General features: G+C 36.8%; 1 protein-coding gene across 1 annotated transcript in view; it reads left to right on the top strand.

The window, feature by feature from the left end:
• Window positions 1–24,437, top strand: part of CAAP1 (caspase activity and apoptosis inhibitor 1) — a 54,212-nt gene extending 29,775 nt beyond the window's left edge. Inside the window, exon 6 of the mRNA XM_024558345.3 lies at window positions 22,845–24,437. Coding sequence (XP_024414113.1) covers window positions 22,845–23,191 — 347 coding nt within the window. The 3' untranslated portion in view covers window positions 23,192–24,437. The remainder of the gene's footprint in view (window positions 1–22,844) is intronic.
• Window positions 24,438–27,193: the final 2,756 nt, after the last annotated feature.

The following is a 27,193-nucleotide window of genomic DNA, read 5'->3' as shown; positions in this document are numbered from 1 at the left end:
AACTGCCCTCCCCAACCACAGCTGTCAGCCTGCTCTCTATGAGTCTGTCTGTTTTTCTTGTTAGTGTAGTTTTTTCACTAGATTCCACATATGAGTGAAAACATACAGTATTTGTCTTTCTCTGACTGGTTTATTTCACTTAGCATAATGTTCTCCAGGTCTATCCATGTTGTCACAAAAGGTAAAATTTCCTTCTTTTTTTACAGCCGAGTAGTATTCCATTTTGTAAATGTCCCATAGTTCCTTCCTTCATCTACTCATCTACTGGTGGACACTTGGGCAGCTTCCATATCTTAGCTATTGTAAATAATGCTGCAGTGGACATAAGGGTGCTTATGTTCTTTTGAATCAGCATTTTGGGTTTCTTTGGATATATTCCTAGACGTGGAATCGCTGCGACAAAAGATACTCATTTTTAATTTTTTGAAGTATCTCCATACTGCTTTCCACAGTGGCTGCACCAGTCTGCATTCCCACCAACGGTGCAAAAGGGTTCCCCTTTCTCCACATCCTTACCAGCACTTGCTTGTTGATTTATTGGTGATAGCCTTTCATTTAAAATAATAATGATTTTTATAATTTTTAAAAATTTAGTTATTTGTGCTGTAGTTTACCAAATGAAAACTACTATTTGTCACAGGTATTAAATTTGTAGAAAATATTTTTAAAATATCAAACCTTTGCTAATGCTCATGAGTTTTTCTGTACATTTCTCTGTAAACAAATTAGCTTCATTCAGTAATATTAAAATAACAGTCTATTTAAATTGTTGCTTTATAGTTTCCAACTGAGGGATATGTGTAATTCTGAAAATTATTCTCTTTTGTAACTTCAAGAATTAAGCTCTTGTGTTTGCATTTCTTCTTAGAAATTTTTAGGAGAAATTTTTTTAACTATAAATAAGAAATAACCTAAGTTAAATGTGGGTACTTAGGTTGAAGATAAAAGTTGAGGTCTCTTGAAAATACTTGAAGGGCTGTCAATGGAAGAGTCATTAGGCTTGCTTCATATTGCCTTTGAGAATAAAAATAGGGCCAGCAGATAAAGTTATTTTTTGGTTGTTTCAAAGAATCACAAGTAACCAAGTATGGTGGGCTGCCTTCTAAAATATGTTCCTATTGCTAAAGGTGATTGAACATATGTTACATAGACGGCCACTTGGTGGCACTGTTGTAGAGCTGATTCAAACAATGTTTGGCTGTTTGGTCTTGATCCTGAAGTTCCTTTCTAGCTGTCAGACTTTGTAAATACCAGTGCCTAGTGCAGTGTCTTCACTTGAGAAGAGTGCTTACTAACTGTTTTCTTAGATTGTGTTTAATGGAACCAGAATCAAATATACAACTTTCTGTAGCACTACTTATTTTTTTTAGTTCTGTTAGTGCAGAAGACTTGATTTAGTCTTTAAGGCATATGATGGTTCCTTGAGAGGCATACATTTGAATATAATCATAAAAACAAGTACATAACCCTATGGTATATAAAATGATCAAAATCAGTAAGACATTTACTACATTTTACTCTGAATGTTCTACATTAGCTTTCTCAGGCAGAGTTTTGCTGTGGTTAGGCTCAAATTTTGCCACTTTTTCTTTTCTATTGAGATAACATTGGTTATAACTGATTTTCAGCCTTTTTCATGTTATGACACACATGTACTAATTACTGAAATTCTGGGGCACACCAGATGTGACAAAAAATTAGGTGTAGTTTTGATTTATTCACACTGGATGGCTGTTGTGTTAGCTGTTATCATTTTTTTTATTTGATATTCTAATGGCAAAGAGGTCAGTGCTTCTGACTAAATAGTCCAATATTACATGTTTTAAAAATTCTTGTGGCACACTGGTTTATAGCATTATATACGTTTCAGATGTACAGCATTATATATAATTTGACATCTTGTTTTTTAAAAAATGTAGTCACCTCATGGGATTATAGTTTGGCATTCTAGTTCATGAATTACTGAATCATCTTTGAGAATTATCTTCTTAACGGTAGCTTCAAAAAAATGAAAAGTAGAGTTTAATAGGAGAAAGACGTTTTCAGTGACTAAACTGTGTGATGAAAGTTTGGAATAGATATTTTCTTGGGCTTCTTTTAGCCTTTCAGAACACTAGTCACCAAAGTATGATTATATACACTCCCAGAGAATGAAGAAAGAAAACACCAGAGCTTATATAGTACATGAATATATATAAAGTCATGTATTTAAGTCTTTTTAAAAATTTCTGATTACATATATATGATTGTAATAGTATGTATTAATTTATTAGTAAATAAAAATATAGTGTGGCAGGTACTTAACATTGTTTTCCCTGGTAGGTTTATTTTGATAGTGAAGTTGAGATCACTTTCTTAGGCTTTCATAAAGAATTGATAATGTCCATAGCTTACATTTATTAACTCTAAAAAATTAAATGTGATATGAGATTTTTGCCATCATGTAGCAAAGGTGTTAAATGTAAACCTATATGAAACTATTTGAATCCTCGAGGTGAAGGATAAATGCAAAAACCCACTTAATTCTAGTGCTTGTTGCTGTTGTTACTGTGTTAAGATAGTGCTGCACCAAGGGAGGCAAAGGGAGGTAAGTGGAGGGACTAGAATAAAAAGAAATTAATTTGCAATTAAAAAGATGTTGAGTTTTGCTGAAAAGAACTTCACAACCATACCTGAAAGAATAAATACACTTATAAAAAATTAAAAAGATAACGAGAAAAATACCATCAGAGACTTTTGCTGCTTTGCAAAGATAGAATAAAGATTATCAGTTAATTAAGCAGCATTTGTAGGCCAAGAGTATTCCATGCCGACTGTGTATGTATTGCTGAGGAAATCTCTGGATTGGCAGATGAACTCTGTGCTGCTGCTTCCTCTGTACCTCTAAATGTAGGCATGAGTGCTAGAAAGCTGTGGGGGGCTGAAAAGAAGGTGTTCACAAGGCTGTCTGGAGTTGGAAGCAGAGAAGCACATGTACCACTGATAAACTATGAGTCTAATTCCCTTCTTCCTAACCTTGTTTACCTTCTTGACTGGCTGTAACAAATAGGCATTCACAGAATGCAACTTCTCAAAATGAATTAACTTCTTTAAAGGATTTTTAAAAACTCGTTCTGGAGAAATGCTGTCCAGTTCAGCAATTGGTAAGGGAAAAGTGGTATAACTACAGTGCTCCTTAAGAATTTACATTTCTTTTCTCATTCCTTTGAGCTTTTCACAAGTTATTACCAGCAATGACACCAAGTGGGTTCCTCCCTGCTTTTTAATTTGTCTCTTTCTATGAGTAGTAGTTATATGAAAGGGTGAAAATTGCATTTTGTATGGCAGATTAGCCCATACTGTTTCTGTACCTTTTGAAGGCCCCTCTGTTGCATTGAAATGACAGACTTCTCTATATATTTTTTTTTTTTTTTTGGTAAGTAAATTGTTGAGGCTTTTGGAAAACATGCATAATGCCCTGCATGTTTTATTAAGAATGCAATTACAAAGGATTTGATTCACTATTTTGAGAGAAGTATTATTTCCATTTTTTAAAAAACTATACACATTTTAGCACTGGCTGGTGTGGCTGAGTGGATTGAGTGCTGGCCTATGAACGAAAGGGTCATGATTTGATTCCCAGTCTAGGGCACATGCCTGGGTTGTAGGCCAGGGCCCTAGTAGGGGGCATGAGAGGGGCAAAAACACACATTGATGTTTCTTTTCCTCTCTCTTTTCCCCTCTCTAAAAATAAATAAATAAAGTGTTTTAAAAAATTACATGCATTTTAAACATTGTATCTTGTGATGTATTTCAAAGGCTACTAGATATACTCTTAGGGCAACTACCTTGAAAGTTACATGCTCCAAACTTTCATCAGATGTTTAGATCCTCTGTGCATTCCAGTCATTATGTTCTTGGCTAGTTCATTGAGAAAAGTACTTACTTGTATAGAAGTGCAACTACCAAAGGAATAGTAAACATTAGGCTTGAAATTAGATTTTGTTCTCAGTTCTGGACCTTTTACACATCCCATACTCTAGTCTTTGATTTAATTAGCAGTTTCGGTTATCACATCATATAGTTGACCCAAGTGGAGCTTACAGATAGCAGACTTGAATTTTTTTTAAAATTAATATTCCTTAATTTTTTGAAACACCTTTAGGTCTGCAAAAAAATTGAGTGAAAAGAAAGTACAGAGTTCCTGTATACTGACTTACCTCCTCTCTCCCAGTTTCCCTTATTACTTATCTTGCTTTATTGTGGAAAATTTGATATAATTGATGAGTCAGTATTAATACATTGTTATTGACTAAAGTCCATTGTTTACATTAGGGATCATTCCTTGTGTATCATTTTGGGGGGGGGGTTCCATAACTGTATAATAACCTGTATCCACCATTACAGTATTATGTAGTATATTTTCTGTCATTCATCTCTCCCACTTACCCTCCTCCAGACTGCTGGCAAACACTGATCTTTTTACTGTCTACTTTTGTCTTTTCTGGATGTCATACAGCTAGAATCATATAGTATGCAGTCTTTTTAGATTGTTCGATGTGTATTTGAGGTTCATCCATGTCTTTTTGTTGCTTGATAGCTCATTTCTTTTGTTGCTGAATAATCCTCAATTGTCTGAATGTACTATAGTTTGCTTATCCACTCACCTATTGAAGGACATCTTATTTGCTTCTAAGTTTTGCCAGTCATAAATAAAACTGCTATAATCATTTGTATGCAGGTTTTTGTGTAGATATAAATGCAACTCTGGGTAAATACGAAGTTTAGTTTTGTAAGAGACTGCAAAACTGTCATCTTTCAAAGTGCTATACCATGTTCCATTCCTACCAACAGTGAATGAGAGTTCCTGTTCCAAGTTCTTGCTAGCATGTGGTGCTCTCATTGTTTTGGATTTTGGTCATTCTAATAGGTGTATAATGGTAGCTAGTTTTATGTTGCAATACCCTAGTGACATGTGATGTTGTCTTTTCATGTTTCTTGCCATCTATATATCTTATTTGGTGACTTACCTCTTCAGCTCTTTTGCCCGTTTTTAAATTGTTTTGTTTGTTTTCTGATTGTTGATTTTTTTTAAATTATATCTTATTGATTATGCTATTAACAGTTGTCCCAATTTTTTCCCCTTTGCCCCCCTCAACCCAGCATCCACTACTCCCTCAGCCCATCCCCACAGCATTGTTTGTGTCTATGGGCCATGGGTTTAAGTACTTTGGTTACTCCGTTTCCTATACTGTACTTTACATCCCCATGGCTAATCAGTTACTACCTGTTGGTACTTCTCAATCCCCTCACATCTTCACCCATTCTCCACATCCCTCCCATCTGGCAACCATCAACGCACTCTCCGTATCCATGATTCTGTCTCTGTTCTTGTTTCCTTAGTTTGTTTTTTAGATTCAATTGTAGATATATATATATATATATATATAAATTGCCATTTTACTGTTCATAATTTTGATCTTTTTCTTAAAAAGTCCATTATTAAATTTCATATAATAATGATTTGGTGATGATGCACTTCTTTAGTTTTTTTTTGTCTGGGAAGTTCTTTATCTGACCTTCTATTCTAAATGATAGTTTTTCTGGGTAGAGCAATCTTGGCTGCCCTGCTTCTCATGACTTTAAATATTTCTCGCCAATCCCTTCTAGCCTGCAAAGTTTCTTTTGAGAAATCATCTGACAGTCTTATGGGAACTCCCCTGTAGGTAACTAACTCCTTTTCTCTTGCTGCTTTTAAGATTCTCTCTTTTTTATCTTTAGCCTTTGCCATTTTAATTATGATACATCCTGGAGAGGGCCTATTTGTATCCATCTTGTTTGGGACTCTCTCTGCTTCCTGGACTTCTATGTCTATTTTCCTTCACCAAATTAGGGAAGTTTTCTTTCGTTATTTTTTCAAATAGATTTCCAATTTCTTGCTCTTTCTCTTCTTCTTCTGGCACCTGCATGATAGGAATTACGGAGTGCTAGAAATTGTCCCAGAGGCTGCTTATACTACCCTCATTTTTTTGGATTCTTTTTCCTTATTCTGATAGGTTGTGTTTTGCTTCCTTATGTTCCAAATCATTGATTTGATCATTGGCTACATCCACTCTATTGTTGTTTTCCTGTGAATTGTTCTTTATTACAATTAGTATATCCTTCGTTTCTGACTGTTTTTTTTTTTTTTTTTTGCTGTTGAGGGCTTCACTAATTCCCTTGAGCATCCTTATAACCAGTGTTTTGAACTCTGCATCTGATAGATTGCTTATCTCCATTTTGTGTAGTTCTTTTTCTGGAGTTTTGATCTGTTCTTTCATTTGGGCCATGTTTCTTTATCTCCTCATTTTGGCAGCCTCCCTGTGTTCGTGTCTATATATTAGGTAGAGTTGCTTTGACTCCATGTCTTGGTAGCATAGCCTAATGTAGTAGGTGTCCAGTACTGTCCAGTAGCACAGCCTCCCGTATCACCCAGCCTGGGTACTCGAGGTTTGCCCTTTGTATGGGCTGAGTATGCCCTCCTCTTGTAGTTGAGCCTTGATTGCTATTGGCAGGCCAATGGGAGGGATTTATCTAGGCCAGTCAGCTTCAAGGAGACTGGCTATGACCACTGACTACTAACCTCTGCCCTCCATGTAGGATCAGCTGTGCTGGGCAGGATGTTGATCAGACAAGGTTTATAGCTGTCCACTGGGCGCACAGGCTCTGGGGTTTCCTTGGTGTGTAGGCTAAGGTCAGCCACTACCTGTGTCTGTCCAGGGCCACCTTGCATGAACAATAAGGTAGTCTGAGATGGCTGGTACTTACGCTGGGCTTAGAGATTCCCAGATAAAGCCAAGCTGTGAATCTAGGCTAGCTGGCTGCTAGTGCTAATCCTGGGGCCATTTAGCAAGAGGTAGGGGTAGGGGTTGGTACTCACTGAGGCCAATTATTGCTTGTTTGAGAGGATTTAGTAAGTTGTGAAGCATGAGCCAAGATCAGTCATTCATATGGAAAAATCACTGTTAATAGTTTGAGTGGACCAGTAAGTTGGATGGGAGGGAGTCTCAGGGAATCTCCAGGGTGGGGCAAACAGTGTTAGATTGCTGGAGTCTCAGATATGGCACCTGCCTGCAAGCTCTGTGGCTCTGTGCAGGGAGGGTTTAGAAAAGGGACAATGGCCTCTGCTCACCTTTCTGTCTGAGAGAAAGAAAACAAGTCTTCCAGCTCCCGTCTTGATACCAGCCACTTCAGTTCCTCCCTGTATGCCACTAGTGCCTTTCAAACTGCTACCCTGGTGCTGGAGCTCAGAGAGAGTTAGTCTGAGTGAGGCTGTGTGTGGTTCTCTAAGAGGAACTGCTTGGGACTCCAGAAGTTTCTTCCACCAATCCGCTGGTTTTTGCTGCCAGAAGTGAAGTGGACTTATTTTCCTGGCGCTGGAACCTTAGGCTGGGGCCTGGTATGAGGGCTGGGACTCCTTGCTCCTGAGATATCCTTCCTGAATTTTTTCCTACCTCTTGTGGATGTGGGATCAGCATCTCTACCCCTCCCACCTGCTGGATGGATCTCGTTTCTTTAATTCTGCAGTTGTCGGACTTCCATTCAACTCGATTTCTGATGGTTCTCAGTGATGGTTGTTCTACATTTTAGCTGTAATTTTGATTGATGTGGTTGTGCAAGGAGGTGAGCTGTGTTTGTCTGTACCATCATCTTGACCCATAGTGCCCTAATTGTTGAGTTCCTAAATAACAGTTCTTATTTAGTTTGGATATGAGTCCTTTATTGGATGTGTTTTGTAGATGTTATCTTAGCGGCTTGTGTTTTCATTCTCTTACTTATTCATGTTTACCACATACTTTTTAGGTCTATGTCTCCTACATACTGTATGTTCAAGTGGGCTTAAGGGACCTATGAGAAGAAGATATATTCAGCCTGAATCAAAATTCTGATCCATGAAGCTTGTGGTCATTCTGATTCTGTTAAGATCCGGGAGGCAGAACAGAATGTTTAAATGCATAGATTTTCAAAATGTACTCATATTTGATTTTTGGTTCTGCCATTTTAGTTTTGTGGATGAGGACAAGTTACTTAAACTCTCTGTCCCTCAGTTTCCTCATTTATAAAATGGGGATAATAAATATGAGTGTCTATTATTATGTTGGCATAAAGATTAAAAATAATACATGTAAAGTTCTTTAGAGAAGTACTTAGTAATGATAAGTGCTCAATCCTGTACTCATCTTCTAAAGAGTGAGTGCCCCAGGATTTACTCTTTGGACTTTTTCTCTTTCTACATTTTCAGGTGGTGATTTTATGTAGTTCCAGGTCTGGCAACTGCAAATTTATATCTACAATTCAGACCTCATTCCAATACTTATGTAGCCACTTTATTTTAGATGTTGAGTAAGCATCTTAAAAGTTAATACATCCCACCTTGGTGACTTCCAGCCAAGATGGAGGTGTAGGGAGACACACTGTGCCTCCATGCACAACCAAAAGAAGGACAACAAATTTAAAAACAAAAAATAACCACAACTGACAGAAAATGGAGTTGTATGGAAGTCCGACAACCAAGGAATTAAAGAAGAAACATTCATCCAGACTGGTAGGAGGGGCGGAGACAGGCAGCCAGGCAGAGAGGACTCGAGGCAAGGCAGCAACTGGAGGACCGGGGTGGGTAAGGCAGCGGCTAGCAGATTGGGTGGTCCCAAATTCACATGCAGATAAACCGGGAGGAACAACTGGGGAGTGAGATAGACCACAAGACCCAGGGTTCCAGTGTGGGCAAATAAAGCCTCAAAACTTCTGACTGAAAACTCCTGTGGGGGTTTGAGGCGGTGGGAGAAACTCCCAGCCTCACAGGAGTGTTCATTAGAGAGACCCACAGGGTCTTAGAGCATACACAAACTTACCCACCCAGAAATCAGCACCAGAAGAGCCCATATGATTGTGGGTAGCAGAGGAAGTGACTGAAAACCAGCAGAGAGCCGAGCAAACAGCATTGTTCCCTCATGGACCCCTCCCCCACGTACAGTACATCACAAAGCAGCAACTTGGGTTTCACCATCCTGGCGAATACCTAAGGCTCAAGCCCTTACTACATAACAGGTGCACCCAGACAAAAAAAAATGGCCCAAATGAAAGAACAGATCAAAGCTCCAGAAAAAATACAACTAAGCAACGAAGAGATAGATGACCTATCAGATGCATAGTTCAAAAAACCGGTAATCAGGATGCTCACAGAATTGATTGAATATGGTTGCAAATTAGATGAAAAAATGAAGGCTATGCTAAGTGAAATAAAGGAAAAATGTACAGGGCACCAACAGTGATGGAAGGAAACCGGGACTCAAATGAACGTTTGGATCAGAAGGAAGAAAGAAACATTGAACCAGAACAGAATGAAGAAACAAGAATTCCAAAAAAATGAGGAGAGGCTTAGGAACCTCCAGGACATCTTTCGACGCTCCAACATCCGAATCATAGGGGTGCCAGAAGGAGAAGAGGAAGAGCAAGAAATTGAAAACTTATCTGAACGTTATCTGAACAAATAGTGAAAGAATTTACCCAGTCTGGCAAAGGAAATAGACTTCCAGGAAGTCCAGGAAGCTCACAGAGTCCCAAAGAAGTTGGAACCAAGGAAGCACACACCAAGGCACATCATAATTACATTAGCCAAGATGAAAGAGGAGATAATCTTAAAAGCAGCAGGACAAAAGGAGACAGTTACCTACAAAGGAGTTCCCATAAGACTGTCAGCTGATTTCTCCAAAGAGACCTTGCAGGCAAGAAGGGGCTGGCAAGAAGTATTCCAAGTCATGAAAGGCAAGGACCTACATCCAAGATTACTGTATCCAGCAAAGCTATCATTTGGAATGGAAGGACAGATAAAGTGCTTCTCAGATAAGGTCAAGTTAAAGGAGTTCATAATCACCAAGCCCTTATTATAGGAAATGTTAAAGGGACTTATCTAAGAAAAAGAAGATAAAAACTATGAACAGTAAAATGACAACAAATTCACAGTTATAAACAACTGAACCTAAAACAGAAACAAAAACTAAGCAGACAACTAGAACAGGTACAGAATCACAGAAATGGAGATCACATGGAGGGTTGTCAGGGGGGAGGGGGGAGAATGGGGAAAAAGGTACAGGGAATAAGAAGCATAAATGGTAGGTAGAAAATAGATGTGGGGAGGTTAAGAATAGTATAGGAAATGTAGAAGCCAAAGAACTTACATGTATGACCCATGGACTGAACTAAAGAGGGGGAATGTGGGTGGGAGGGGGTGGGCAGGTCAGAGGGGAATAAAGGGGGGGAAATGGGACAACTGTAATAGCATAATTAATAAAGTCCACTTTTAAAAAATACATCCCAACTTGGGGTGGTGAACACACAATACAATATGCAAATGATGTATTATAGAATTGTACACCTGAAGCCTATATAATTTTATTAAACAATGTCACCCCGATAAATTCAATAAAAAAGTAAAGTTAGTATGGCCCAGAATGAATTCCAGATCCTCTCCTGATGCCCCCAAAGAAAGAAATAGCAATTACATTCCTCTTGTTGTCCAGGCCAAGAACCTTGGAATTATTCTTGAGTCCTTTCTTCTCTGTCAACAAAACTTACTGGTTCTACCTTCAGAATATTCTAATTCAACCACTTCACACATTGTAGCCATATTATTCTGGTGTTGATTTTTATAGCATCCTAATCCCTCCATTCCTGTCGGTGTGGTGTTCTTCTGTAGTGTTCCCCACCCACACAGCAGTCTGAACGATTATTTTAAACTATAAGAATGGATATGTCTCTATTCTTATCAAAGCCTTCCGGTGGCTTCTCATCTTAACACAAAATCCGAAGTCCTTCTGTCCTACGTGCAGTAATATGGCCTGTCACTGCGCCCCTTGCTCACTGTGTTTCTTCCTCCTTGCTTTCCTCTAGCATTCCATGCACTCTGTCAGAGTCCTGACTTTTGTTCCTCCTTACGCCTGCCTGTTCCCTTTCCAAGATAACCATATGAGCCTTCCACACATCATTTAGATCCCTGGTCAGAATTTACCTGATCTATGCAAACTAATTAGTGTTACTTTTTTTCAGAGCTTTTAAAGCTCTTAACGAACCCCGAGTTTTACTGGGAATTGATACCAGGTCTACTGTACTGTGTAGTTTTATAGAAGTCATCTTCTTGTGATAACCAGAACTGTGTTTATCAGTGTGTCTGGTTGACAGCATATCTCAGAATACAGATGGAAATCTATGAGTTGTAGAAGTTCTAATATCTGTCACTGCAGTTTATTTAAATCTGAGATTTATACCTCATTTATGCAAGTGGTGTCCTCTTATTTAGGTCAAGCTACTTGTCCTTTAGGATCAAACCTCCAAATTGGTGAGGCTTTCCTTAACCTACTTCTGCTAACCTCACCTCTTCTCTCAGTGCTCTCTATAAAAATTGATATGACCTAGTTCATAACAGTATTGCCTGTTTGTTTACTTCTGTTAAATCACACTTAATAATTGTTTCAACTCAAGAAACACTTATGACTACCTAAACACTGCTTTGACGTGGTCTGTAGCCCTAAGTCCCTTCATTCTGTGTTAGTTCTCTTTGTTTACATGTGACTGTCATCTTTAAGCGGAGAACTTCTATAGGCAAAGGATCAGGTATGTCTTAGGATCCTTTGAGTCATCAGGGCTTGTCTATAGTGGACACGGAAATTCCTTTGAATGAGTAGGTGGATGAATAGATAACTAAAAGAATCCCTTTGTTCTTTTCTACCTTATCCAGTGTGTACATTATTCTTAATACAGGGGATGGAAGCAAAATAGAGTATTAGTTAGTGTCACCCATTATTATTCTAGCACCTGCCCCAGAGTGTGTATTGCTTCAGAGCTTGTTTTTCTTTCTGGTCTAAACAAAACAGACTCTTTTTGTTTATTTTTCTTACTTACATAGATTCATACCATTCTTTTATATTAATTATTGATTATGTGCCCTTTGTAAAATATGTGGTCATCATAGATTCCTCAGTAGCTTATAATTCTTTGGATATTTCCTCATTTGAGTAATGTCTGGATAGAGTTTTATTTTTGAGGATCTTTCTACACTCTTGAACTATCCTTCCCCATGAGATTTTACCTTTTCTCCTACCATTTTGAAAACATACAGGACACTTTTTACTGCATTTTCCACCTTAACCATCATACTCTAAGGTGACATAGTTATTCTTTCCAAAGGCTCTCACTACTTCCATTTCATCTATTTTCGATTATGGGAAGAATTAGAGGTTAAACTGACAGTCTTTATTAGGTTTCCTACTTCTTTAATAAAAGTGTTTTTAATTTTAGGGTAGGATTTCTATGTTTTATAAATACTGCCACTGTTTTGAGTAATGACTAGCTGCTCACTACATAAGCATATGAGATACTTTGGCATTATCTAAATTAGAATCGAGTCTGTAGTACCTCTTTCTGAGCTTTTAGAAGCCCATGCCCCAGGAAACAGGACAGTTTGTGAAATAGACAGTGAGTCTGAGCAAGCCTTCCTTGGAAGGGCACAGTGTGCAGCACTGCGATGTTACTAGCAGAAGATATTTGAGCGCCATTCCTTTTAAATGAGTAAGTTCCAACAGGTTGTTCAGGGTGGGTGCAGTTGCCTCATTCTAAACTCATTCTAGTGCTTATAAATATGGATATTGAAATAGCTATTTCATCTTCACTTTTTCCACTTTGCACACTTTCATATTTATTCCTAGATTTTTTTTTACTAGATCACTAGTTTACCATAAAAGGATATGATAAAGGATACTGATGACCATTCAGATGGAAGAGGGGTACATAGGGTAAGGTGTGTGGGTGGGAGCTTGGAGCTTCCATGTGTTCTTTGAACGCAGCCCTCTCCCCAAATATGCATATATTCACCAGAGCTCTCCACTTCCTGTCCTTCTGGGATTTTTAGGAGGCTTCATTACATAGGTATGACTGACTAATTATTGTCATTGATGATTGACTTATCCTCCAGCCCCCTTATCTCCCCAGAGGCTGGGGGGCGGGACTTAAAGTTCCAGTCCTCTTGTTCACTCGGTTAGCCCCACTGGCACAGCCCCCATCCTTAGTACTTTCCCTAACATCAGACTTTTATTCTAAGAGAAGCCTTTTTAATCAGATGGAAAGAAAATGATAAATGACATTTTTAAAGGTTTTCTTCCTGTTTACTTTTAAGTTAATAGAGGAAAGATATAGTCAGGAATCTCTCACGTGTCAGCCTGTTGTTGTGCTCCAGTGGGACCCCAAAGCAATTACCTGACTGATCCATTGTAAAAGGCTGACAGGAGGTCCTTAGTGTGTGTTCTGTCCTAGAACAGTGGTCTTCAGAGACACTAATTTTGGATGCTATCTTTTTATACTCCTGTGGGCACTTTGTTCTTGGTAGGACCACATAAATCTGTACTAAGCTTAGATCTAGCACTTTGCCTCTGTCCACTTGTCCCTCACACTTGGCCATATACCTGTTAACATTCTAAGGCCTACTTCATATCACATATCTATGATGATCTCCTTCACTTTTCCCTATTGCCTTACACATTCTGAAATTCTTTTATACTTTATATTGTACAATTAGGCACTTTAAAGTATGATTTTCATATTTCAAGCAGACATAAGCACCGAAGGTAAAAACTATGTCTTAATCATGTCACAAATACTTAGTCTACCCCACCTGTGGCATTTTATAAAGCCTACCTTTTCAGCGGCCCCTTACAGCATCATTGTGGCATATGTAATCGGTACTGAATGAATATTTGTTGATTCTTGGAGTAATTTCTTGATGTATGATTCTTAAAAGTTAGGGTTACAGGCTAGTGGACACTCACGTAATCTGGAAGTCCAGTGAGGGTTTTGGTAGAATATTAGACAGGATTTCTATATTAAGTTGTTTGCATTTTCTCCTTTACTAGAAGCAATCATTTATGCCATGATTAAATTTTGAATACAAGGTCCAGCACAAATAATGCCCCTTTTTTATTACAAAAACATAAGCATGTAATTCTGTAACGTAACAATATCACACTCAAGCACACCATATAACATTTTAGGTGAATTATTCAAATTAAAACTACAAATTATTACACCCATATTATTACTCTACCAACCACACTCAAGCAGGCCTTACTTCTGTTGTACTCGTATGGTGGTAACATGATGCGCTTAAAAGTAAATCCATAGTTTAAAATACTATATGAGAAGAATAGTCAAGTTTTGTTAGTTTTGCTGAGAGGAAGATCGAAGGCCGCTATGGAAAGGATTCTCAGACATTACAAGAATAACTGTTTCAGAAAATAAGTTCTCATTTCTTGAAAAGATGGGAACTCACTAAAACTGTTAAAGTTATCAAGCTGACTTTCTACATTTAGAATACATTAGAAATGTGTTCTTTATGACTTAAAATTTAGTAAAACCGAAATTATCTATTGTCTTAAGAAAAGAACTCCATGGAGGCGGAGCATTGCTGTCCAGTATAGAGTGTATCATAGACTTTGTTGTCAGAGAGACTCAAGCAGATTCATAACACTGGAGGCCTTGGAGAGCCAACATCCAGGACCTAGAGAGGAGGAGGGTGAACTATGTTCCTCTAAGTCTCATAACCACTGAATGTGAATAACTTAAAATCAGGTATAAAATACTAGTTAATTGAGAATACAAATAATTTAACCCTTTTTATAACCACCTCTATGACTGTCTGAAGGAAATACTGAGTTTCAGTTTTTTCATGTTTTCCAGGATATACGCATACTTGTTTTTAACATTTTCAAAAATGTTTAGTTCTCTTAAGTGGAAATTAACTTTTTAAAAAACTTTATCAGAAATTTTCAAACAGAAATAGAAAAGAAAGCAGAAACAGTAACTTCCTTACTCAGCTTCACCTTCAGCAATTACTCACCTATGGCAATCTTTTTTTTGTTTACATCTCTAACTGCTTCACAGCCCCAGATTATTTTACAGCAACTCTTAAATATTTTTTCAGTTCATCTGTAAATGTTTTAATATGTATGTGTCTCTTAAATATGAGATCTCATTTTAAACATAATCATATCTTCTTAAAAAAGTAACATTTAATGTCATCAGATATTCAGAAAAATTCAAATTTAACCTGGTCGTATTCATTGGTGGTATTGTGGTATGAGGATTGATTGATTGGCACTGGACAGTGTGGTTCAGTTGGCCGGAAGCATCGAGAGGCAACCCATAGATGTTTCTCTGTCACATCTGTGTTTCTCCATCTCTCTCCCCCTTACTTTCTCTCTTGAAAATCAGTTAACATATGTTTTAAAGAAAGAATGATTGGTTCAGGTGTTGTCAATCTTATACCTAAGGGTTTTAGAGGCTGTTTATTATGGTCTAGATCCATTATTACCTTGGGGTTACAGAGTAATGACTGAGATATATATATATTTTTTACGTATATTTTATTGATTATGCTATTACAGTTGTCCCATTTTTTTTCTCTACTTTATTCCCCTCCACCCTGCGCCCCCTCTCTCACCAGCATTCCCCCACCTTAGTTCGTGTTCATGGGTCGTACATATAAGTTCTTTGGCTTCTACATTTCCTATACTATTCTTTACCTCCCCCCGTCTATTTTGTACCTACCATTTATGCTTCTTATTCTCTGTACCTTTTTTCCCATTCTCCCCCCTCCCCCCTGATAACCCTCCATGTGATCTCCATTTCTGTGATTCTGTTCGTGTTCTAGTTGTCTGCTTAGTTTGTTTTTGTTTCTGTTTTAGGTTCAGTTGTTAATAACTGTGACTTTGTTGTCATTTTACTGTTCATAGTTTTTATCTTCTTTTTCTTAGATAAATGCCTTTAACATTTCATATAATGAGGGCTTGGTGATGAACTCCTTTAACTTGACCTTATCTGAGAAGCACTTTATCTTCCCTTCCATTCCAAATGATGGCTTTGCTGGATAGAGTAATCTTGGATGTAGGGCCTTGCCTTTCATGACTTCAAATACTTCTTGCCAGCCCCTTCTTGCCTGCAAGGTTTCTTTTGAGAAATCAGCTGTCTTATCAGAACTCCTTTGTAGGTAACTGTCTCCTTTTCACTTGATGCTTTTAAGATTCTCTCCTTCTCTGTAATCTTGGCTAATGTAATTTCATGTGCCTTGGTGTGTGTTTCCTTGGTTCCAACATCTTTGGGATTCTGTGAGCTTCCTGGACTTCCTGGAAGTCTTATTTCCTTTGCCAGAGTGGGGAAGTTTTCTTTCTTTTTTTTTTTCAACTAAGTGTTCAATTTCTTGCTCTTCCTCTTCTCCTTCTGGCACCCAAATGATTCAGATGTTGGAATGTTTAAAGTTGACTGGGAGGTCCCTAAGCCTATCCTCATTTTTTTGAATCCTCGTTTCTTCACTCTGTTCTGGTAGAATGTTTCTTCCTTCCTTCTGCTCCAAACCATTCATTTGAGTCCTGATTTCCTTCCCATCAATGTCGGTTCCCTTTATTTCACTTTTCATAGCCTTCTCTTTTTCATCTAATTTGCAACCATAGTCAGCCAATTCTGTGAGCATCCTGATTACCAGTGTTTTGAACTGTGCATCTGATAGGTTAGCTATCTCTTTGTCACTTAGTTGTATTTTTTTCTAGAGCTTTGATCTGTTCTTTCATTTGGGCCACATTTCTTTGTCTTGGCACACCAGTTACACAGTAAGAGGTGGAGCCTTAGGTATTTGCCAGGGCTGGGTAAGCCACATCCCTGTGTTGTGGGGGAGGGGTCCAAGAGAGAAAAATGACGCTTGCTCAGCTCTCAACTGGCTCTTTCCACTCTTTCCACAAGCAAATTGGGTCCTTTTGGTGCTGATTCCCGAGTGGGTGGGTTTTAGTACATTCTAGGAGCCCATAGGTCTCTCCAGGAACTCTCGTGTGAGTCTGGGAGTTTCTCCTGCCGTCTCAGCCCCCACAGGTTTTTATAGTTAGAAGTTTTGAGGCTTTATTTCCCTGTGCTGGAATCTAGGTTGTGTGGTCTCTCTCACTCCCAGTTGTTCCTCCTGGCTTATCTGCCTTCAAGTCTGAGACCGCCCTGTCCGCCAGCTGCCACCTTGCCTGTCTCCACCCCTCCTTCTAGTCTGCATGAATGTTTCTTCTTTAACTCCTTGGTTGTTGGACTTCCATACAGGTCAATTTTCTGGTGGATCTGGTTGTTTTTTGTTTTTAAATTTTTTGTTGTCCTTCTTTTGGTTGTTGAAGGAGGCGAAGTATATATACCTATGTCTCCATCTTGGCCAGAAGTTCTAATTATATATATTTTTAATCCTCAGATATCCAGTGTTCAGATTTCTGATTGTCCTATACTTTAAACTATATGTGGATGAATGAGGCTCTAGATAAGGTCCCTATTGCAGTTGGTTGATAGTAAATATCTTATTCTATATGCTTCTCCTTCCTCTTTCCTACCCTCCCTCTCTCCCTCTCTTTGCTGTTTATTCGTTGAAGAAACTGGGTATATGCTAGTTGCTCAGTCTGAATATTGATGATTACATTTCCTTTTTTTAAGTATATAATCTTTATTATATTTTTTTCATTACCATTTAGTCCCCTTAACCCCCTCTCCCTGCAGCAGTCACCACCTTGTTGTCCATGGGTGATTGCATTCAATGTTTCATTTAACATTCCTTTATTTTCTGTAAATTGGTAGTTAAGTATAATGACTTGATTATATTCATGTTCAATTTTTGGACAAGAATATTTAGAAGCAGAATTATATTCTATAAGGAGGCATTTATTACTTCTCTGTTGGTGTTGTCATGTTAGTAGCCACTGGGATATGTTGTCCACAGTGGCTGATAATACTCGTGATTCCTTGAAACTAGCTTTAGTTGATAATCTAGGTTTCTTCTCCTCTCGGCACTACTGAGAATTAAAAAGAAAAAAAGATTCAATATCAAGTTGTGGTATTTTCCTGGATGCAGCCTAGGTCTGATGATGTGCACTTTGGAAGCCCTTTTTCTGTGTGAAGACCTCCTTCCCCTTAGATCACTTTTCTTCTAGATTAGTTTTATTTTCTTATTTCTTTATTTTCCCTCTCCACTGTCTCTTTATTGCTTTTTGACTTGTTCTGTCACTTTATACAAGTCTCTGCTCAAATGTTACCTTATCAGATCACAATAATCACTCTGGGAAGGTATTCTCCTACTACCATCTTCTTTTCCTGCTGCATTTTTCTTCACAGCATCTGATATTTGTTTGTTTATACTGTCTGTCCTATGATTGAGAGGTAAGGCAGGGACTGTTTTTTTATTCACTGCTGTTTCCTTGATGTTTAAAAGTTTCTTTCATATAGTGGGTGCTCAGTAATATTTGTGGAATTAATATATTATGTTGGATTCAGCATTTATCCTCAACTTTCTACTTGTGTTGCTTACTTTAAATATATATATATTTTTTCTACATTTTGAAAGTTCTTTTTAACATTATCTTCCAGCAGCCATTGAACATTTGCTTTTGATAACTGTTTATAAATTCTAACATTTCTTGTTCTCTGTTTTTTTTTCATTGCACTGTGTACTTGTTTCATGACTGCTGTGTGCACTTGTCTCTCTGAGGCTGCCAAGTAAACTCTCCCACCTCGCCTTTCCCGCCAGTAGGTTATCTTCCGATCCCTAAATTTTCTTTATTTCTTCCTTTGTTCATCTCGGTCGCCCATTTCTTGAAGCTGAGTTTCCCTGCTCCTGGTTTCAGCTTCTTCATTAGTTGTTTGAATCCATTCCTCTAATAGAGCTCTTTCTTTAATGTAATAAAAATAGCATTCCCATTAGAGTGTTTGGACATGTGGCAGGAAAAGGGAAGGTAAGAAGGGAGAGTTCAGATGGCTCAAAAACTTTGAAATTAGTTTTAATTGCATTGCTTGTTTGTCCTACAGCAAACTCTTCCTTGCTTCCAAGACCTTATCTGTGGAGTCTTTGACTGTGGTTTTGCTTTGCTTTTATTTTTCTGTCAATTTCATTCTGACTAACTATATTTTTTAAATACCCTGAAAGTTTTCTTTTTAGATGACACCCTTTCTTGTTATCCAATATCTTGTTATCCAATACCATGATTTTATTTTTTCTTTTTAAACTTTTTACAAGGTTATTATACTGGAACTTATTTAAGAAATACATGATGTTCACAGAGTGAAATTGGAAATCTTATTTTCTTCTCTCTCCACTTTTACTCCCCTCCACAGAAGTAACCACTATTAATAATTTGTTATTTTTAACATAGATATGATTATCACTCTTTATCTTTTTTGATTTGAAAGTATATCTTGAACATTTTTCCATCATATCAACTTACTAATTATTTTCCAGATTGATAAAATTCCTGCTTTTTACTGAGTAAAAGGTAATATCTTACTGTTTTAATTTGCATTTCCTTCATTAGAAAGTTCACTTGTTGAGCGTTTTCTCATTAATTTTAAGATGGGACAGACAATTTTAAAATTTTAAAAAGGACAACTTTAAGAATATATACAATGTCTAGATATATTTAAGAAATAACTAAAGACATAGACAAAGGATAGAAACAGATCAGCATTTCACATATATAGTATAAATCCTCAGTTATCTTACAATTTTTATACTGTTATTTTAAAATACATCTCATCTGTCACTTCAGTGGGTTCTTGGTAAGGAGAGGAATTAGATATGTGTGCTGAACTTGCCCTATTTAGCAGGAATTTAGACAGATATTTAATTATTCCATGTTCTAGGGTTTGTCTTGCTTAACTTATGAAGCCATATCAAGAAGTCATAAGCATGCAGTCACTTACAACATTACATATGTTTTCATTTTATGCATCAGAACTACAAGGGGGAACCCCCAAAAAACAGAATTAATCTTCTGGTGGGCGGATTCCTTGTAGTACAGGCTTCCCCCACTAAGTGAGTGTTGTAGGAACCCATCTGTATCAGTAGACCAGCTCTCGTTGTTGTGAGAGGCTGTGTTCGGCTTCCGTGAATTATTTTTGAAGACTCTTTCAACACATTTTCCCATTTCTTGATGGGTGATGTACAGGCACACTTGCCCACACCAGGCTGAGTATTTGGCAGTTTTTGATGAAAAAAGGCATGACCCCAATGCCCTACCCTCCCTATTCACCTGATACTGCTCCAGGTGACCATTTCTTTTGGTTTCCCCGGATTAAAAAAGTCCTCACATGGAAACATTTTGCCATTGTGGAAGAGGTGAAACATAAACCAGCAGAAGCACTAAAAGACATTGAAATCAACAGGTTCAAAAACTGTTGTGAGCAGTGGAAAAAATGTTTCAATAGGTGTATTGCATCAAATGAAGAGTACTTTGAAGGTGACTGAACTTTAAACTTGTAAGAATAAATACACAATTTTTTATAAATACATTCCAGGTTGTTTGGGTCCCCCTTGTATTTCTGATAGCTTGAATTATTGACAGGTAGGATCTTATAGGCCTTATTGAGGTTTAGTTGGACATAAGAGATATCATAGAACAAGTTGCCTTAATGTTTACAAACTGTGTAAGGTAAGGGATTTGCCCATAATCACATACATAATAGCAGAGGAAGGTTTAGGACTCAGGTATCCCAGCTTTCTGTTGTTCCCTCTCTCCCCACCCACCCATTATATTACTTTTCTCTTCATTGTCAAGGAACAACTTCTAGTCTGAAGAATAATCACATTTTTTTCAAAAACGTATGTTTTAAATTCTTGTAAACAGACTGCAGATTTTCATTCAGAAATGGTGACTACAGGTATAGAATTTCAGATTAAAGCCTGCTAGGCATGAAAATTAACTTTTGAAACTCAGCATTTTTTTTAATTTATTTTTTTTATTGTTGTTCAGTTACAGCTGTCCCATTTACACCCCATTGCTCTCCCTTGCCCCATCCAACCTCTGCTCCCAAAGACAATACCCACCCCATTGTCCTTGACCATGGGTCCATTGTACATGTTTCCCTTCTTTCCCCTGTTATCCCATTTCCCCCTCCCCTCTGGTCCTGGTCAGTTTGTTCTTTATTTCCATGTCTCTGGTTTTTTTGCTCATTTGTTTTGTTGATTAGGTTCCATTTATAGGTGTCATCCTATGGTATTTATCTTTCACCGCCTGGCTTATTTCACGTAGTGTAATGCTCTCCAGTTCATTCCACACTGCTGCAAAGGGTAGGAGCTCCTTCTTTCCTTCTGCTGCGTAGTATTCCATTGTGTAAATGAACCCGTTTTTTGATCCATTCATTTACTGATGGGCACTTAAGTTGCTTCCAGCACTTGGCTATCATAAATAGCACTGCTGTGAACATTGAGATGCACAGGTTCTTTTCAATTGGAGTGTCAGGGTCCTTACCATATAATCCCAGCAGTGGAATTGCTGGGTCAAAAGGCAGTTCCATTTTTAGTCTTTTGAGGAAATTCCATACCGTTTTACATAGTGGCTGCGCCAGTCTGCATTCCCACCAACAGTGCACTAGGGTTCCTTTTTCTCAGTCTGGCCAGTACTTTTTCTTAAATTTGTTTTTATCTCACATCAGAATACTTATATAAAGCATTTTTTTTTTTTTTTACATAGAAGGCTATTTGGAAATAAATAGCTATTTGGGAATACTTGTTGCTTTGGAAGGATATGTAAAATGTTCTTTGGAACCAAATAATTAAAATTGCAACTTTTTTTTAAACAAGTTCTGTTGTGGACACAGATAGTTTTTTGATTCATTTATTATAAAACCAATGGAGTAGAATCATTAATGTTCTTCCTACACATTCTTTTACCAGAATTTTCCATCTCTCAACCTGTTTTGTAAATAAGGTTTTTCTACTATAAGGAAGTTAACATTTTGGTGATCCTAACTTTTTTTTTAAAGATTTTGTTTATTTGTTTTTAGAGAGAGGTGAAGGGAAGGAGAAAGAGAGAGAGAGAAACATCAGTGTGTGGTTGCTCTCACGTGACTTCTAATGGGGACCTGGCCCACAACCCAGGAAAGCCCTGACCGGGGATCAAACCAGCGATCCTTTGGTTCGCAGGCCAGTGCTCAATCCACTGAGACACACCAGCCAGGGCGGGATCATAACTTTTTTTTAACATATTAGAATTTAAAAGGTAAATTAATTGGAGGTATAAGTGAGCACTCACAGTTTTAAATGCCACCTGGATTTGAGTAATGTCCAAGGCTACAGTGGTTGAGAATCTATAATCTGCATTTATATTCATTTTCTTATCAGTTATAAAAGTTTTATAACAAATGCATTTTTAAAATTGATGGTGTGTTATTTATTAATTAAAATCCTTTTAATGAAAAATTTACTTTATCTTAGAAAATGGCCTTAGGCATTCTCCTTTAATTTATTGATTTAGTACAAAGTGAAAAAGCATATGAAAAGACTTGGGATAATTGCAATGTATGTGGTATCCAGCTTACCAGTGATATTTTTGCTTTTTTTTAGTGTGTAAAGCACAGTGTTTTAAACTCTTTCTAGAGTGGAATTTTACTTCAGTAATAAACAGTACCCTATGAAAAGGGTTTCTGGTGACAGTTTTCACTTTGTAATGTAGAAGCGTCACTGTTTTGCAAAGTGTTATGACATTTTATTTAGGAAAATACACCATGGAACTCCATATGATGGTATAAATTCACAACGTTCTCATGTTCTAAGTTGGAATGAAAGATACATTAACATTTAAATTAACTTAGATCTGTTTTCAAAGTTGAGGAGTCGGTAGGAAGGGCAGTAGGATGGAGATTACAGAATGTGTTTGGGACTCTGTGGTGGGTGGTAGGGTCAAAGCAGCCCTTTAGTCATAAACAGAAAGGACATTTTGACCAGGGCAATTAGGTTATATGACTCTTTTTCCCTTTTTGTTTTTTATTTGTTATAGGCAAAGGGGAAGATAGTGATGTGCTCAGTATAAATGCAGATGCTTATGACAGTGACATCGAAGGCCCATGCAACGAAGAAGCAGCTGCTCCGGAGGTTCCAGAAAATACAGTCCAAAGTGAAGCTGGTCAGATAGATGACCTGGAGAAAGACATTGAGAAAAGTGTGAATGAGATTCTAGGACTGGCAGAGTCTAGCCCAACGGAACCCAAAGCAGCCACCCTAACTGTTCCTCCACCAGAAGATGTTCAGCCTTCTGCACAGCAGCTAGAGCTGCTAGAACTTGAGATGAGGGCAAGAGCTATCAAAGCCCTAATGAAAGCTGGTGATATAAAAAAGCCAACCTAGTTATTTAACTTGAACCTGAATTTTTGGTGTGTTTGAACAAAGCCACATGATATAATTTTGTATCTAATGTTTATTTTGAGTCTTACATGGTATTTCTCATATAAACCTTATTAGATAATATGTTTTTTTCATTGATGTGACTTGATGTGACTTTTATATTAAATATGTGTTATTGTTTTATAAGTTCATGACAAATACCATTGAATAATTGAATATTTTGTTATATAAACTGCAGGTTAATATCTGAAAAGCCATTAGCAAAGAGTCCTGGTAAATTTTTTTCTTTATTTTTAAATGTTTGGGCACCAAACCTAAAAGGCTAAGAAAAATTGACAAAGCATGTTGCTCTTAAGGTACCCATATTTAGCAGTGAAATAATAAATTATTGCTCCTAGATTTGTTAACAGAGTAAGAAATTCAGTTTTGCTTATATGCACTTTGAAAATATGAATTGTCTTGAAGATGCATACCTTATATGGTTGTGGATTTACTAGTAAAAACCGAGTACCATTTTTTACTGTAAGGTTTAGAGGTTTGAAATGGCTGAGAAAAAGCTTAGAAAAAAGCCTTAATGTAAGGTAGTTTTTAACAATGTAGAGTAATTGCCCAACTTTAATTCCAGCAGACAAGCCATTCTAACAGGCATTTGATATTATTGGACACTTTGTTCAAGTGTTTTTCTTCACTAAAAAGGGAACACATTTTCATTTTCATTCCAAGCTATCAGGAAAAGGAGAATATTTTATCATACAGGCTTTCGTCTATTGTTTTTGCTTGAAGATCTGATGTGCTAAAATTCCATGAATTAAAAATAATAAAGACTATCATTCTGCATTTGAAGACTTTTGGTACATTTCCAAAAGCAAAATTAATTTCAGGAAGCTTTGTTAAGTTGATGTTATAATCTGATTTTGTATAGTTTTTGTAAATAATTAACATCTTGCCACCATTAAGGATGCTTTTTGCCCTATCACTAATTATAGTTGTTTAATATCAAAATAAATTTAGGTAGAGATACTTAACTTAAAATAAATTGTTTTTTTTCTCTAAAATATAAATCTGGAGCTGTTGTTTCTATATTTGCCACAATTATAGTATATTTTATTTATAAGCCATTCTTTACTGATGCTGTACGAGGATTTTCCTCAGACACTGAACATGCTGAGATTGTGTTTTGGTCATTGGATTAATTGTATATAAAAATTGTAGAAGATTTATTATGGAAATAGAGATTATTTATAAAACATTGGAGTTGCAGTTACAAATTCTTTTTGTTGTTCCTGAACATGCCTTTAAATAACCTTGTCATTTTCCTTTACTCCCTGAATCTTTCTGATGAAGCAGAGACCTGTATCATTTGAAAAGCTTATCCTAGGCTAGTAAACATGAATATGATTTAGGTAGTGAGTTCTTGTAGTTAATCGCCTCAAGATAAAAAAACATTGATTATGGTAAAATAATTTTTCTCTTTTCAACTTAAACTAAAAGTTAAAGTAATAAAGTAGTGCAGAATAAATTTTAATGCTGCTTAGTAATTATAAAATGCAGTAGATGACATATGAGTGATTAAACATAGAGGAGTAGGAAAAGGTCTGAGTGCTTTGTAACCGATTAAAGTCACACCTTCATGAAGCGTTATGTGTCTGCTGTGTTCAGTATGCGGAATGGTTTAGAGAACATTTCACTAGAGGTGGTATGTGAGGTAGAATAAACTGTACATATTAGAGGCTACTTAGAGTCCTGCTTGGAAAATCAACTTTTCCTCATTTTTTTTCTTTTTTAATGTTGAAAGACAGGAGAGCTTTTTGAAAATGAATGGCTTTAAAGAATAGGAATAAGTTTGTATTGGACATGCCTAAGTAATGAGAAAATAACATATATTGATCCAATGCTGTTATTTAAATTATCAGCTCACAGGTATTTATTGATTACCTTTGTGGTGGTTAGTCTTGTTCAGAATCTTAAACTCAGGGATGATACAGTATAGATTTTAGTGTGTAATAGACTGAGTAAAAAAGATACGGATGCTGCTTCCTTTTATGTCTAATTCTTCCTCTTTCCAAGATAAGGACAATTTCTAAACAATGTTTAATTAAAATTAAAAGAGAAAAAAATTGGCAGCCTAATTTTCCACTTAAAGCAATCCTGATATTTGACTAGGAACTTGACCCAAATCTTGAATGGTAGGTGGCAACTGACAATGGATCCTCTTCATGAGACGTTGGCCATTTTTCAATGTCCCTACTAATTTACACACTTAGATGGATCTTAAAAATCCTATTACTATGTTACCTGTGTAACATCCTATTGAAAAAATCCCCTAAACTCCCCAAATCCTTTTGCTGGACACTTATAAGTCCTTAAAACTATCAGGCAACATATTCTTTTTAGCATATCTTGTTGCCAAAACCTACTTTCAACAAATCATTAGATCGTAGGGCATGATTAGCTACCTGAGGAGAGGTGTTCAGAGTCTTTTGAACAGTAATACAAATTGCAATAAAATATCAGGGTGGGGCAAAAGTAGGTTTACATTTGTATGGAAAATAATACAATAGTTAATAAATAATGCAAAACTAAACTTTCATGTACTCACAACTGTAAATCTCCTTTTGCCCCAATCTTTATGTACTTTTTATTTTTTAAATATTTTATTTATTTATTTTTAGAGAGAGGGAAAGGAGGCAGAAAGTGAGGGAGAGAGACATTCACGTGTGAGGAAAACATTGATCGGTTGTTTCATGTATCCCCAAATGGGGACCTGGCCTTCAGCCCAGGCACACGCCCTGACCGGGAATCGAACTGGCAACCGTAGGGTCCGCAGGCCATTGCTCAGTCCACTGAGCCACAGCAGCCAAGGCTACATATTTTTTACATGCCATTTTCAGGATAGATAAAACAGCAGCGAACCCGTAGTCTGGGCCGAAGATAGCTGGCAGCCTAAAACTTCTAAAAATTCTCAGTTCTGTTTTCATTATAAAAAATAGAAGAGAGTTCAGTTATAGATACTTCTTTATTATATCTGTTAAATTCTTTAAAAAGACCAATATGCTTTAACTTAAAACTGCTAGATATCTTTACATTTTCTTTATCTTCAAGTAGACTCCCTTTTTAAAACAAAAGTGCTAATGAATGAACAGTAGGAACTCACATACATTTCCTTGGTATTTAATCATTATTTTTAAAAGTGTGATGCAGTGAGAGTTGAAAGCAGAAAGTTCTGAGTCCAAACCAGGTGTGTAACCTTGGACAAATAACTATAAAATGGGGGAAACAAATTGTTAACCAATATATAATATTTTTTTCTGAGATAGTATTTTTAGGCTTAAGTACAGATTACCATAAAAATTTGGAAAATTTAGGGAACTTGTAAGTTCAAATATTTCTTACCTCTGCCCTTATCCCCACATTTCAAATTGAGCTAATCCAGTTCATTTCTCCTTTCTTTTTCTTTTTCTTTTTTTTTTCTTTAACAGGATCACTTGGTAAGTACACTGCCTAGAATTATTCACTTTGGCCCATAAATTTAGGTTATTTTTAAGTCGTTGTTTTATTTCAAAATAATACGTAAATATTAACTAAAAAAAGGTTTTTCCCAAGACTTACAATGAAAAATAGTACTTTTCTTCCCTATTCTTTTTGCACCAGCTTTTGCTACTGAGAAGTAATCACTTTCAAGTCTTTTAGCCATTTTTTCCCATATAGGTCTGTATGTTTAAGTAACATAATCATTATCTATTTCTTGACATTTTAGTTTTAGTTTTATCTATTGATCTATTTTGGAATGTGTTTAGGCAGGTAATATGTTCCTTTTACCTGCCTAAACACACACCTTCCTCCCTCATCCTTCCATACAGTGTAGCTACAGTGTACTTTTGGTTAAGTTAGCATTTAATATTTATACTTTTTGATTATGTAAATGCTATTCTCAACTGGGCTGTGTGGTACCTGTAATTCCTTTTTTGGTCCAATTTTTGTTTTAAATTTTTTTGGAATTAATAA

This window comes from Desmodus rotundus, chromosome 1 (genome assembly GCF_022682495.2).
Source record: "Desmodus rotundus isolate HL8 chromosome 1, HLdesRot8A.1, whole genome shotgun sequence".
Classification (NCBI taxonomy): Eukaryota; Metazoa; Chordata; class Mammalia; order Chiroptera; family Phyllostomidae; genus Desmodus; species Desmodus rotundus.
Note: the sequence above shows the minus strand (reverse complement) of the source record. Positions and strands in the feature narration are given on the sequence as shown.